The sequence below is a fragment of the Aptenodytes forsteri genome, unplaced genomic scaffold (genome assembly GCF_000699145.1).
Source record: "Aptenodytes forsteri isolate BGI_AS27 unplaced genomic scaffold, ASM69914v1 Scaffold236, whole genome shotgun sequence".
NCBI classification, from domain to species: Eukaryota; Metazoa; Chordata; class Aves; order Sphenisciformes; family Spheniscidae; genus Aptenodytes; species Aptenodytes forsteri.
Window position 1 is genome coordinate 1,741,336 of NW_008794456.1, and position 14,947 is coordinate 1,756,282.

The 14,947-nt window shown below is 59.0% G+C and overlaps 1 protein-coding gene across 1 annotated transcript; it reads right to left on the minus strand.

Annotated features, from left to right (window-relative positions):
- Positions 1-843: 843 nt before the first annotated feature.
- Positions 844-12,916, minus strand: FBXO41 (F-box protein 41). Its single transcript, XM_009290677.1, has 12 exons — positions 12,195-12,916; positions 8,753-8,981; positions 8,323-8,402; positions 7,884-8,194; positions 7,492-7,733; positions 6,953-7,068; positions 6,544-6,696; positions 4,360-4,455; positions 3,220-3,338; positions 2,834-2,992; positions 1,973-2,088; positions 844-906 (listed from the first exon to the last, which is right to left on the minus strand). Exons 1-12 carry the CDS (start codon positions 12,914-12,916, stop codon positions 844-846), a joined length of 2,406 nt encoding a protein of 801 aa, XP_009288952.1.
- Between the last annotated feature and the right edge of the window lie 2,031 nt (positions 12,917-14,947).

A 14,947-nucleotide genomic window follows, 5' to 3' on the forward strand; every position in this document is an offset into this window, starting at 1 on the left:
GCCTGAGCGGGTGGATGTTGGTGGGGACAGAAGCATGACCCGTGTTTCCTGGTGGACGAGGATTTTGGAGATGGTTTATTGCCTTGGCAGGAAGGTTTGAATGGAGAGGAGGTGAGGCTGGAAACCTCTGGAAGAGCGATCATCTCTCCTGGTGTCCTCTGACTCCTACAGCCCCCGAGACGCAGCTTTGCCATCCGGGCTTGTGCTGTCATGGCTGCTGGTTTCTGGGCAGTATTTACCCAGGTTTGGGTGCCCCTCTGTTAAACAAATGAAATGAAAACAAGCAGAAACCCTGCAGGAATGCTGGGCACCGTTTCCTCTGGAGGAACGGCCCCTTGCCACCCCACCTCCACCAGCCCACGGAGGGGATGGGGACGGTCCAGCCGTGACACAGTGGTGCCGAGCCCAGCGCTCTGCAAAGAGCCCACAGGGACAGGCTGAGCCATCCTCAGCTCCCCCGCCATCAAACGGCCAAACACCCCCCCCACAGAAAGAGAGTTCAAAGAAAAACACATTCTCCAAACAAGGATCCTTGGCAAGGAGCAGCCACGGGGCGGGGGTTTAAAGACATCTTCCCTCCCGGAAAAAGAGCGTAGCCCTGCCTCTTCGGGCAGCCGAAAAATTTCCTTAAGTAGCACCTTCTCGCCCGCAAGCTGGCCCTGGGGACGAGCGCTGGCTGCCAGTCACTAAGGCCTGCAAGAGTTCGGGTTTTTTTGTGCATGGGCCAGCATCTCCGTGCTCCAGGTCCGGCAACGGATGAGCGGCAGATGGTGGGTTTGGTTTCGCGGGGCCTCTGGCTCCGCCGGGCAGAGGAGGGAATGTGCTTTGTGGTTCCCTGAAGGTCTAACAGCCTCCTTCCACTTTGATGTGTAAAATCTTGGAGAAGCCGGGTCTCTTCCTCAGGGCCTGGAAGAGGAGCAGAGAGCATGGTCAGTGCAGGACCTGGCAGTCTTGCTGCCCCACAGGTTGAGCAAGAGAGAGAAGAGGACATGTCAAATGCCCACCATGGGAAGGGGGCCACCCTGGTCCCATCCCCACCACCACATCCCACGGGGATTTGGCTTCCTTGCAGGACTGGCGCAACGCCTCTTAATCCCATGCCCTTGAAGCTAGCTCTGGATTTGTTTTCTGCTTGCTTAAAAACACTGTTTCCAGAGGACAGTAGTAGTTTGGGGCAGATGACGTCAACGTGCAGGGGCAGGTGGGATTTGCAAAGCACGGTGGTGAGTGGCCACACAAGGAAAGCCCTTCCGAAATGGTTCTTCTCTAAAGGTGACCACCAGCCTGGGGGTGGACACAGGTCTGTCTTGCTGCCCACTGTTGTTCCCATGCCAGGGCTTGGCGGTGGAGCAGGAACCACATGAGCCATCTGACCCCATCCGACTGCACCGGTGGGCCTCCGTCCCCAAGTCCTGCTTTGCATCTCGCGGGAGTTTTGCCTTACGTCCCCATGGGAGCCCAACCTACTGCAGGACGAAGTCAACCAGAGGATGAAGTGAAATGGAGGCACCTTTTTCCTCTTGGGACATGGATGGAAATATCTGCCTTGGAGACCCTGAACAGATCAAGGACAGCCCAAACCCTGCTGAGCATCACAAGCTAAGCAAGTTCTGTAACTCAGCCTAACTAAAATTAACCCTATTTCTGCTTTCATGGGGGGATTTTAAATCACTTCAGTGTTCAGCAAGTAAGTGGCCCTGTGAAGGAGGCACCAGCCCTTTTCTGTCCCCGGGGAAGAGACCCACAGAGAAGCAGTCCTAGTTAAAGCAATGGGAAGGAATCACAGCATATTAGATCTTGTTTCAGCCTTTGGGGCATGTGTGTCTGAAGGATAGAGAACCTTCAGGATGTCCCTAGTGAGCTAAAATGTTCTCTGCTGAGGAACTTCAGCAGTGGGCAAGAATTTGTCCTCAGATCCCATGGGAACACGAGACTGGTGACACATGGGTGACCTGAGAATGGCAACCTTTACCTGGAGTTTGTTCACCATTTCTTCAAACATCTTCTTGGCTTCAGGGCTGTGGGGCTCCTTGAAGTAGTCCACGATGCCCACCTGCACGACGATGGACTTCAGGTTCCGGCACACACCTGGGGGCAGAGATACCACCTGGCCTCGCCATACCTGGTGGAGAGATAGCCTCCCTGCAGCCAGGATGGACCCTAAAACCCACCCAGTGCTCCTCAAAGCCTTATGCATTTGGGGAAACCTCACCCTGAAGATGGAGGAGACCTGCTCTTGGTGACCAAGACCTCTGTAGGGAGGACGGTGGTCTACGAGATGGTTCCCAGTTGTCCCATCCTAATTCAGCAGTCCTACCTCTTACTTGGGAAACCCTTACTCTTCTACCCAGATAGGTGGGTTCCCAGCAAGTCCAACCACAGTCACATGTGCCATGACCACCAGGAACGGCACCTCAAACAGACCCTCCTGCCGGCTGCAGACCTCTTTCCCCCCAGAGCTCCTGTCCTAGCAAATGGCTTCAGTAAATGGCATGACTCCAAACTCAGATACACCAGGGTGAACCTCAGGTGTGCCACAGACATTGAGGCCTTGATTACACTGAGGGGAGCATGGAGGGGAGCATGGAGGGAGTGTCTCCATCCTCCCTGTGGCCCAAGGCAAGATCAGCTCTTCTTAACCCATCCTTGGCAGGGGGCTGTTGGATCCCCTCTTAGAAACCTTCCATCACGGAGCTCCCAGCACCTTCCAGTGTTGGCAGTGGGTTCCTGTGGGTGGGGCTGGAAGGCAGCGTCTGGTTCATGGATCTGGATATCTGGTGGCCTTTTGGTCAATGGACGATGCTATGCACTCCCCCCTGGCATTGCTACTCACTGTTGAAGTGCAGCAGGGCTTTGGGGGTGACCGGCGTGGAGGTCAGCACTAACATCTCCAGCCCCTTCAGCCCCTCTCGACACACCTCTGCCGCAACCTCCTGGTTGATCTCTGCCACGTGGTCCAGCTCCAGGACCTGAAGCCGCATGCAGTTTCGGGCTGGAAGGACAGAGCACCCGCCGTCAGCGCCCCACGGGGAAGGGATGAGGTCAGCCGATGGGAACAGGGTGGTAGGAGGGATGGGTGGCAGCAAGGAGGGGCAGGGTGCACCCATGGTCCTTGAGGTGGGCTTCTCCATTGAGATCCCCATGGGGCTTCTCCTAGGGGTATATCCTGCCTCCAGCAAGGTCCCCTTCTCCTTGTCCCATCAGAGGAGAGTCACCTACCTAAGGATGCCAGTCCCTGGATGCCGCAGCCTGCCCCTCCAACGCCCAGCGCCCGCAGGTGCGGCCAGCACCGTCCGATCATCTGAAGGCAGCGGTTGCTGAAACGCGTCGGCTGCTGGCTGGGGAGATGAAGAAGAAAGAGCTGGGGAGGGCTGGCAGAAAAGCTCACCCCCCCACCACGAGTGCTCCCGTGAGTGGTGTTGGGGATGGGACCTCTCCCACCACACCAACCCAGGGGTCGCCACACTGGAAGGAGGCGTCTCCAGAGCAGACGTCTGCATCTGAGCAACCCCCCTGGGTTGTGTTGCAACCAGGACAGGGCAGGTCCATGCACTCAGTGGAGTCCCTCTGTCCCAAACCCTCCACCTCTGAATCAGGCCCTCAACTCTGTTGCTTGCAGTGATGAAACCAGTAGTGGGAGCCTGGACCTCTAGCTCAGGCGGAGAAGCCTCCGTGCCATGTGGTGTTTCCCCCGGGGAAGAAACAAGCCATCAGGGACCTGACGTCCAGCTTCTTCTGCTAAGAGGCTTCCCCCTCTGTACACCTTGATCCAGGCTGATGGGGGACATGACGTTGCAACAAACCTCCCAGGACAAGAAGAAATGCCCAGGAGGCAGCCCCATGGCACGGAGCCGAGGAGCTGAGTGACCTGCTCTGTGAGCCATGAACTCCTGAGCACCCAGATGCTGCAGGCTGGGGAACTGCCAGCATCTTCACGCCCCCCAAATGCTTTTCCAAAGCGAGAATAACCGCAGTCGTCTCCCTAAGCAGTGACTCGACACCCTTTTAAAAACATCCAGGCCCTTCAGGGCAGCTGTTATATGAGCAGTGAGGAGCTCAGACAAGTGTCTGATGTTCAGCGTCACCTACCAGACCCATCATGGCTCCCCTTTCATCTCTGCTGTTAGCAGCCTCCCCGGAAACATTCCTGGCTCGGCAGGGAGGTGCCTACACCCCACAGCTCCCAGCTTTCACAGGGACGGATGGGGCTGAGCTCCCAGTCCCCCAAACTGGCCCCCAGAATTGCTGCTCATCCCACGAGGACCTCCCCTAAGCAAATCTGGATCTGGCATCCAATTTCTTTCCAGCCCAGTGGTGCCCCTCACACTCAGCCTGGCCTCCTCCTAGCATGACTCTTACCATGGATGCAGAGGCGCGACCTGGAGGGAGATGATGTCCCTGCAACCTGCTCCAAGGGCCCAGATGACTTCATGACCCACGGGGTCCGTAGAGCTCCTGGAACAACACAGAGGACAGGTGGTGGCCCTCACCGGCAGTGATGCTGCGCCAGGGGCTGTGTCTGCAGCCTCCATGCTGCTATGTCTCTCTGCACCTGGAGGTACAAATCTGATCATTATTTATAACCCATGATCTGCCCATGAACCAGACAGTCCCAACACCAACCCATGCAGGAAGGCTGAAGGCATTTCCATCTGGAATTGTGACTACGGATGTGCAATGTCAAGAAAAATGGAAGACGGTGAGGCTGAAGGTGAGATTGAAGATGAGTTTGGAGGTAAGGCTGAAGGTAAAGGCTGAAGGTGAGGTTGGTGGTTGAAAGTGAAGTTGATGGTTGAAGGTGAGGTTGAAGGTGAAGGCAGAATTCTTCCAGATGCAAAGGTGGCAAGTGATTGAACTGAGACTGCCAGGCCGTGTACCCTTGCAGAACAAACATAACGTCCCTGCAGATCCCATTGGGTTGGTTTCACTTGCCACCTGCCCAGCCTGGATGGGGAAGATGCCAGGAGGTGGTAAAGATGTTTCAGCTGATGGGTGGTAGGTTCCAGCCAAGGGAAGTGGCTGCTCCACGGCCTCTGTACCAGCTCTGTGGTTGTGCTACCACATCTGTAGGTGGCTGTTGGCCAAATGTTGCTGCAGAGGTTTGCTGTGGGCTCCTCCTTTGTCTTTTTGGAGGTATCAAAACAGACCTCATGGGATGCTGCTGGATTTGTGCAGGGGCATGGTGGAGGTGTAGGTTTATCATGAGTCATGGCACTGATCGGGCACAGCCACACTGCCTACCACCCAACTTTTGTGCCACTGGCTCGGAGGAGCTTTCGCTGATGCTGTGGGCTCCCTGCACCGAGTCAATGGAGGAGAGATGTCAGAGAGCATTGTCCTGATGCTACCAGCCCAGATAGAGGCCTCTGGCTGCTTCACTGCACTGGGCTCCCTCCCGAAGACCGAGGCCGCACTTCCTAACTCTAAACGACCTACTTCAAAACTTCAGATGAGCCTAAAAATAAATGATGGGTGTTATCTTGTGCATTTCACACATCTCCACTGAAGACGCCTGCCAAGAGCCCCTTGTGAGCACGGCGGGTTAATTAGAGCATGAGTCAGAGTCACAGGTTAGCAATGTGCCAGGAGCGCTTGGGCTTGCTCTAATGCCCTTGGAAGCGCCGATGGAGGAGTCTTTGGGTTAAACCTGGCAGCACTGGGCTGCCTCACGGTGTGGGAACCCCAGATCAGAGCCGTGTCTGAGCTTGCTTGGTCCAACACAGAGGAGCTGGCTGGGTGTGCTTTCCCACCTGAAGGATTCTCCATCCTGGCCTGGACGAGAACACCCACTGGCTGCAGGTGAAATGGATGCAGAGGCTGAAGTGGTCATCTGCAGGGCGCAGCGGTGCAAGGATTATCCTCCTTGAGAGTGTAGGAAAGCTAAATCCTGTCTCCACGGGAGGCAGAGCCTCTTTGGAAGGTGGCCAAGACCAAGGAGCAGTCAGTGATCTCCTCCAGGACCTGTGACCTCCTCCGATTTACACCATCATGGGCCTTGTGTCCTTGCTCTTGGGCAAGGTCTCCAAGTTGGGTCTTAGCAATCCCATGGCAGAGCTGTTCCTCCCTCCTAGGACAGAGGGACCCCGAGGTCTCTTCTCCCTGTTAGAAGCCTTCATCAGGGGGTGACAGTCAGGTGGGACCTCACTGGGCCCCGGTGTCGGTGCACCTCTTCTTCACCCTCCTCTAACATAAAGCAGTGTCCCCATACCAAGACTCCGGTCACGCCTCCAGCTGGAGTGAGATTGGTAACAGGACGGTGGGAATGGAGCTGGAAGGGAAACATCTGCATGGGAACACGCCAGAAGAGGATGAGAGTTGCAAGGACAGCTTGCACTGGGGACACCGGACACCGGGGCTGCCGCTGGGCTGGGGACATGGAAAGGTGGGTCCTTCACACCTGACCAGATGGGCTGCGTTCTGACAGGGAATGGGGATGGGCATCAGAGGAGTCCCAACACATCCCATGGATGTTCCCAGCCTTCTCCCGGCCAGGGAACCACACGGTCCCCATGGGCAAAGGGGGATGCCGGTGGCCATCCTTACCGGTACGTGACAGCCTGCAGGGCCCGGCAGTAGCAGCTGGCCAGCCAGAGCGAGCGGTCCGTCAGCACGTTGGGGCAGTGCGAGATGCGGAGGATGAGCAGGTTGCTGCCTGTTGCCTTCAGCAGGGACTCCAGCCCGGCTTCCAGGCAGCCCCTGCCAGGGATGGAGGAAGGGTCAGGCACAGGTGCCCGCGTTCACATTCCCCATGGCCACCCTGGGGCCACCCCAGGAGGGTGACATGTCCCATGGGGATCCGTGGCTCCAGGATGCCCAAAACCCACAGCAGGAGCTGGTGTGCGATGAACGTCCATCAGTGGAAATGGGACGTTGGGGCTCATGGAGCATCGTCATCACTGAGGACCAGCGGCTCCGGCTGTGGGACGAGGGTGCCCGGGACACGGGGACTCACCGCGTGCTCTTCATGTAGTCCTCCTTGCTCTCCTTCTTCCCTCGCTGGCGTGGCTTGAGGTTTTGGAGGGTGAGGGAATGCATCTGGGTGCACCACTGAGACAGCATGGCCAGGAACTGGGGGGACAGGGGTGGCTGTCACCGAGGGTATGCCCTCAGCATGCCCCATGCCACCCGTCCTTGGCTGTCTTTGGGCAGATCTGTGCACACACGCACACACACAGCGGCATTTCTGCATGCACACACATGCCATAAATATGTAAAAATGCACATATGAGGTCACGCAAGAATGCGTGCAACAAAATCACGGGTGTGACCACAAAAGCACGTGAAAACGTGTGCACGTGTGAGCTCATGCCCATGAGCATGCACGTGTGAATGTGCAACGCATCCAGCCGCTGGTGCAAGCACACAGCTGTGGGCACCCATGTTCCCATGACCATAATGGCATGACAATCAACTCAAGCGAGCTGCTTGCACAGCTTCACCTTTCTGGAAGAAAGGTCTCGCCCCGGGCAGTGCCATCCCCATCCCTGGTACCTTGGAGGACACCCTGGCATTCTCCAGCAGCACCCGTGTCCACACGGCCGGGTGCCGGGCCACGAACTTCCAGTCCTTGCACACCTCGGCTGCCCGCAGCAGGGTCTTGGTGTCCAGGTAGGTGAAGATGCAGAAAAGAGCCGCCCGCATCTTGAGGATCTCGGGGCTGATCACCTCGCTGGAGTGGCCCAGGCTGCCCCTCTCCAGCCGGCCCGCCTTGCCCCCGGCCCCCTCTGTCCTGGCTGTGGGACACCCACCGTCAGTTGCCACTGATGGCCGGGGAGGATGGCGGGGAAGGGATGCTCCTTGCAGAGCTGAGGAGCCATCCCCGTCCCCCACCTTCCTGCCTCCCTGTCCTCCCACCCCACCAGAAGAGCCCGGCGTGGTCTCACCCGTCAACCGGCAGCTGCCGGCGGGTCGGGAGGCGGCGGATCCCGGTGCCTCCGGCTCCCAGCCCTCGGCCTCCGACTCGGTGGTGCGGGAGCCCACGTCGGAGACGTCACCCTCCTCGCCCTCAGTGCTGTTGCGGTAGGGCCGGCGGTGCCAGTTTTGGATGGCTTGCCGGCGCAGCCCCGAGCCCCGAGCGCCATCCCGCACCAGGTAGGGATGCCCATCGGCGGTGTCATCGGTGGGGCATGGCTCTGCGCTGTCGCTGTCGTAGCAGCCCGAGCTCTGCGACACGGCTTTCACCCGGCTTGAGGCCCTGGGGGACAAGGATGCCAAACCTTAGTGTTTGCCGGGCTGTGCATCCCCTTCCCGTCAGCCCCTCGCCCACCAAAAATCGAGCATCCCATTAAAATCCCAAACAGGCAGGACGGATAGAGGACTCACCCAGTGCTGGAGGAGGAGCGCTGGTTGGACACGCCGTAAGGACCATGCACGGCCGACCCCGGCCCCGGGTGCCGGTCTCTCTGTGGGGAAAGGGGACAAGAGGAGCCAACGTGGCGAAACCCAAAATGTGGATGGTGCAGCCGAGGGATACGACCCCGATAACCCACCCAGTGCCAGCTGCGTTTTGGGGTGAGGCCATGCCCAAGTGGGATGCAGAAGAGCATCTCCAGCATCGCCCCAGCGCCTTGCCCACACTCACCACAGAAACACAGACCCACCGAGGAGCAACTTCTCCTTGGGCTCCCCCACCCAGGATTATTCATTTCCCCACGGGAACGAGATGGGGGTCCCTACACCTCCCCACTCAACCCTTTGCAGCCATCAGAGAAGCCACATGGGTGCATGCCCGAAGCCGCTGGGGTGCCCGTGCCTGTGCCCGTGGAGGTACCGGTCGGCTGGCGGCCTTGGCCCCCGGCGTGCCGCAGCGTCCCAGGCTGCCGTTTGGGGTGGTGCCGCAGCTACTGCTGATGATCTGGAGCTGCTTCTCGGCCCGGTCCGCCCGGTCCAGCAGCTCCTCGATGAAGTGCTGGAGGCGGACTTTGGCGTTGGCCTCGCGGGCGGCCGTCTCCTTCAGGAACTGGTCGATCTGCAGCACCTCCCTGCGTGGAAGGGACCAGTGGGTGACACCCCAATCCTTTCCCACCCGTCCCTGTTAAGCACCTCCATCCCTGTCTGTGAGCTGGGGTGGGGGGTCAAGGATGCTCGTGCGCATCCGGACTGTTCCATCATCAGCCTGATTTGGGTCTGTGCCAGCCCAGGCGGCTCCTGGGCATGGTTCGGGGCAGAGCAGGGACCAAGGGATGCTCCCGGCATGCAGGGTGGATGTGGCCACCTTGTTTTGGGGGGATGATGTCCCCAGCATCTTCGCTGGGATGTACATTGCTCCCAGGACTGGGGTCAGGCCCCTGAGCACAATGGAGCGGACGGAGGAGGATGATGATGGTGCGGTGGGATGATGGAGGAGGATGGCAGTGGTACCCTGCCTCATTCGGGGCAGACTTAAAGGAAAGACCTCAAGGGCAGCCTGAAGATGTCATCCCCGAAATGCAGCCAGCTCTGGGGTGGAGTCTGCCAGTGGCTCAGTGACCCAAGGTGGCCCCATCCCACCCTGCACACACGTGTGCCCCGGGTACACACGCACCCACCGACCTCATCCGCTTCCCAAAAACATGGGCGTGTACGCACAGGCACACGCAGCCATCACACCCCCAACGAGCACACAGGTCCTGAAAACATGCGCAATCAGACCCACCCGGCCCTTGTACCCCTGCAAATGCACATGTGTACACCCAGGCCCGCGCACAAGCCGTCGTGCACACCCACAAGTGCATCCCCCACACGCGCAGAGCCACCCTTACGTGCACAAGCACCGTGAAAACACAAATACGCACACGCAGCCATCACACCCCCAACGAGCACACAGGTCCTGAAAACATGCGCAATCAGACCCACCCGGCCCTTGTACCCCTGCAAATGCACATGTGTACACCCAGGCCCGCGCACAAGCCGTCGTGCACACCCACAAGTGCATCCCCCACACGCGCAGAGCCACCCTTACGTGCACAAGCACCGTGAAAACACAAATACAGACGTGCACTGCGCAGAGCCACCCTTATGTGCACAAGCACCGTGAAAACACAAATACAGACGTGCACCCTGACACACAGGCGCAGCCAGACGTGACTGGCACGCATGCAGGCAGCATCACGAGCACGCACATGCACCCCCCCCCCCCCCACCGTCGGTCGAATGCACACCCGGCACCGACCACACCCGCACGGCCGATGGTGCGCGCACACACACATGTGCGCAACCGCTCTCAAACCTTCACGCAGCATCCGTGAACCCTTGAAGACGCACAGACACAGCTCTGCATGCCTGTCTTGTGCCCACCCGACCACACACACTCGGCCGGGCACACCCGACCACGCACACTCAACCGTGCACACCCGGCCGCACCGACCTGCACAGGAGCGTGAAGGAAAAGGAGGGGGCAGCCCTTAGCGACATAATTCCTGTTGCTGGTTATTAAGTGCCATTTAATTACCAATTAATTGCCCCCAAACCTGCCATTTGCAAGGCGAGCTTGGGAGCTCGCTGGCAATGATTTGGGGAAGGCTCCTGGTGAGGGGCCCTGGGAGATTTGGAAGGCAAATGGGGCGCTGGCACGGTGGGTGTAAGGTGATGCTGATGGTTATCACCTGCATCTCTCTCATTCCCATGGACCGGGTGGAAAAACACCCCCGGCAAAGCAAATGGAGCCCAGGAGCAAAAAGCCTCCCACGGGGACGATGGCCTGGCGGCGTTTTGGAGCCGGCAGGGCTGGGAAATGTCCCGGGCAATGTTTTGTTCTTGGGGAAGGGTGAAACCGGCTTTGCTGATGAAAATGATTTCTGATGATTTCAAAAAAAACCTCTGTTCATCAGCTCTTCCCGTGCTCCCTCTGCAACCTGGCAAGTGATTTTGTCACTCTGGCTGGAGGAGTTTGGGGACCGATGGGGACAGTCAAGGGGCAGGAGGGTTTCTCTAAGGAAAGGGAGGTCCAGGAGGCAGTTTTGGGGTATAGAACCAGGTTCTTAGGTGGCAACAGTGTCCAGGCTCTGCCACGGACCGAACAAGACGTGTTTGACCCATCGGTCACCCTCCATCTGCCCTCTCTCACCTCTCTCCAGGCCCTGCTCCAGACTTGTCCACCCCGTTGGCCCTCATCCTGTCACCACGCACCCCCAAGATGCCCCTAGACAACACCCACGAGGCAGCTGTTGGCAGCCCCCAAACCTCCCCATTGCCTGTCCCATACACGTGCATCCAAACCGAGAGGTGTTGCCCTCATCCAGCCCCAGAGACATCCCACTCCTCACCCCAGGACCATCCCCACCATCGGCAAATCCTGTGAACCTTGTTTCTGAGCCACAGTCATTATTTTGGAGTCAAATTCATTAATGAACATGCTGAGGATGGTGGGGATCAAGACAAGTCCTTGAGGAATCCCACCAGTGCTCCCAGCCCAGCAGAACCATGACTGTCTCCCACTAACCTGCTCCTCACTGACTTTCTGGACCCCGTGGTGGCCTCCAGCTCTGCTAAGAAACTCCTGAGGAACAAGGTCTTGCTTGCTTGAGCAACACCGATGGGCAAAATGACCCAACGCTTGACTGGAGAGAAATTCAGGAGCAGTGCTGGGGTGGGAAGGGGGTGTTGAGTGGGGAACGTGGGATGAAAATGAGGATGACAGTGCCATGGTCCTAACAGCAGATGGAGGTCATATTGCTCAGGCTATACCACCCTCCTTCTGGGAGAAAAACCCTGAATTAGGCATGGCCAAGGTGGCTCCTCTCGTGTTTATGACCATGGGACAGGTCGATGAGATTGCTCAGGTTGTGTAGGGCCGGACCATTCAGCTGTGGAGCCAGAGGGGATGACCCAGCCCTGATTTTTGGAGGACACTCTTTGGTACTAGAGATGGGCTCCAGCAACATGACCACCATCACGTTCCTTTGCAGGACAGCAGGATGGCCATGTGCATCCCCAGCCTGGACATGTCCTGGGGGCACCGGTGGCTCTGGGACAAGGTCTGACATGATGTGACCCAGCTTGGTCACAGACACGGAGGGGTTCAGGTCTACGTGGACACTGCCCGTGTGGGAGAAGATGCAAAACCTGATGAGCGATGATGCTAATGGGCATTGCTGAGGGGAGTGTGCCCTAGCACTTGGTCTGAGGGTTTGGTGATGGTGTTGGGCTCCTCAGGGCTTGCCGCTGGGGACAATTTCCCCCCACCCTGCAGCCAGGAGAGGGGGCAAAGGACTCACTGTTGCTTGCGGGTGAGCTCCTGCTCCTTCTGCACCAGGTCCTGCTTGAGGGAGGCCAGCATCTCCACGCTGACGTCCACCTGGCGGGACAGCTCGGACGCCCGGTCCTCCAGCTCCTGCTTCTCCCGGCTGAGCCGCAGGCTCTCCTGCTTCGCCTTCTCCAGCTCTGAGCTCTTGCGGTCCAGTTCCACCTGGAGCCGGCCCACCTGCGAGGCGATCTTCTGCTCCACCTCCTCTGTCAGCTTCTCCAGCCGCTTGTCCACCTCCAGCTTCTCGAAGGCGCGGATCTTCAGGCGGGCCAAGCCTTCCTCGTAGGCAGCGTCCATAGTGGCCGGCGGCGCGGGGGCTGGCGCCACGGCTTTGCTCCGGGTGAAGATCTCCGTCAGAGGGATCTCGATCTCGTGGACATAGCGGGGCGACGGGGAGGAGGACGGGGCTGGCTCCAGCTCCTCTGCGGGGACGAGGTCGCAGGAGAAGCGCTGGTCCTTGCCTTGGAAGGAGGTGCTCTCAAAGTAGTCCCGCCGGGTGGCTGGTGTCAGCAGGGCTCCGTCGGCGGCCAGGGGGAAGACGGCGGCATCGCAGATGCTGTTGGTCTTGGAGAGGACGTAGAGGGTCTCATAGGTGTGGTTGTACTCCAGGTGCGCCCGCAGCGAGGAGAGGCTGCGGAAGCGCTTGTGCTCCCCGCACCGCGGACACCGGTAGGGCAGGTCCAGCGAGGCCATCCCTCAGCTACGCGCCCTGATGCAGGGGAATCGCACAGCCCCGCTCATGGCGCGGGATGGATGGACCAGTGGCACGTGGGATGGGTTGGGGAGCCCTGGGTGGTGAGGCCACGGCTCCGCTGGGGCATGGCGGGGTGAGAGCCCTGGGACGGAAGCAAGGGGTCCGGCAGTTCTGGGGGGATGTCAGCATCGGCCGGTGCCAGGTGCTGGAAGAGATAGCGGGGGTTAGCGATACAGGGTCGGTGGGTCCCCAGAAGTCCCTCCTCGGTCCTTCTTCTTGGTCCCCTCCCTGCCTCCACCCTCCGCTCCCGTGTTCTTCCCACTCATGTACAACCCTTGGGGGGGTGCACAACACTCAAGAAGGTGCACAACCCTTGGGGATGTGCACAGCCCTTGGGAAGACCCACAACCCTTGGGAAGATCCCCAACCCTTGGGAAGATCCCCAACCCTGGGAAAGGTGCACAACCCTGGGAAAGGTGTGCAACCCTTGCAAAGATCCATAACCGTTTTGGAACGTCCCCCACCCCTTGGGAAGGTGCACAACCGTTGGGAAGGTTCACAACCATTTGTGAGGAGTACGGCCAGCAGGAAGGTGGACAACCCGTGGGAAACCTCTCTCCATCTGCCCTGAACTTGCCACAGAGGGGTGACCCGTGTGCTTTCTTGCCCGACCACCATGCAGCAAGCCCCTGCAGTGCCAGGGGTCTCCAGGCCCCGGGAGCATCCCTGTGTCTGACGTTGGGGCCGGGGTGCTGGGAGCCACCTCCTCCAAGCAAAGGGTGACCCAGTCCTGTTAAATCCTGTGCAGCCTCGCAGCAGGATTAGTTACTTCTCCAGCCCCTCACTGCAACCATCGGGTCTCATCGCTGGTCCCCTCCGGGGCTGTGGGAGCCCCCCATGCTGTGCTGTCCCGGTGATACAGAGGACCCGGTGGCTTCCCACACCTGGGCAATTGAGGGTCCCTGTGGGGACCTGGTTTATCCCCCACTCACAAAACCCTCCAAGACATCATGGGGGGGGGAAAATCCCACCCTTGCGAAATGGGATAAGCCAGCAAAAATCCAGCCTAGGAGGTCACCATGGTCTCCTCCAGCGTGGGAGGCACAAGCACACGTCGGGGTGCATTGCTGCAATGCTTTCACCCCAAAGCACCGAGGGCACTCATGGGTGGGAGCATCTCTTGCTCGTCCCTCTGCAATATCCCACAAAGGGCTCTACCCACCACCCTAAAACCCATCTGAGCCCCTCTGCACCCCACAATCGCCAGCCTTGGCGAGTGCTAAACTGCCACCGAACCCTCCATCTGTGCTCATCCCCAGGGCAGCATCCCCCGTGGCTCAGCACCCACCTCGGAGAGCACAACCGGGCCATGAGGTTTGGGAAACCATTTTTTAGGGAAAAATCAGTAAAGGCAAGAAATCCGTGCAAAAAATAAAAATAAGATGTGCTGGGAGGATTTCTGGAGCTGTCTGGCTGTGTTTTGGGGTCGTTACAAAATGCACCCTCGCACGTTAACCCCGCTTGGGCGATCACCGGCGCCAGCCCGGCCAAAACCCGGCGAACACACAGCACCGCCGGCAACGTCAGTTTCAAACGTCACCGGCGCCAGCCCGGCCAAAACCCGGCGAACACAAAGCACCGCCGGCAACTTCAGTTTCACCGGGCGCCTTTGCTGCCGATGGGATGAGAAAGCGCTTTTCCACCGTAGGGATGGGGCCACAGCATTGTGCCACCGATACCTCAGGCCTGGATCCCTGCCCGCGTCTCCCGGGGTACCCGATCAGCCTCGCTCCATATTTCCCAGCCGTAAGCCATGGCAGGATCCAGCCCAGGCGGGTCCGAATGCACATGCCACCCGGTCCCTGTCCTGGGCAGGTCCCACCCTGACCACAAAACCTCTCCTCCCTCCCACCCTCCCTGAAAACGACCAGGTTTTAAAGAAATTATTAGCGGAGTCATTACTACCGCGGCCATGCTAAAAAAGCCCACAGGCATCCGGAGCCGCTCCCGGCCGCCGGGAGATGGGAGAT

Excerpts from the sequence above, each read along its gene's own strand:
- FBXO41 (XM_009290677.1), bottom strand. The coding sequence starts at position 12,916 with ATGGCCTCGCTGGACCTGCCCTACCGGTGTCCGCGGTGCGGGGAGCAC. Across the intron at positions 6,697-6,952 it reads GACTACATGAAGAGCACGCG|GGGCTGCCTGGAAGCCGGGC; the intron begins GTGAGTCCCCGT and ends CATCCCTGGCAG. Across the intron at positions 907-1,972 it reads AAATGGTGAACAAACTCCAG|GCCCTGAGGAAGAGACCCGG; the intron begins GTAAAGGTTGCC and ends CTCCTCTTCCAG.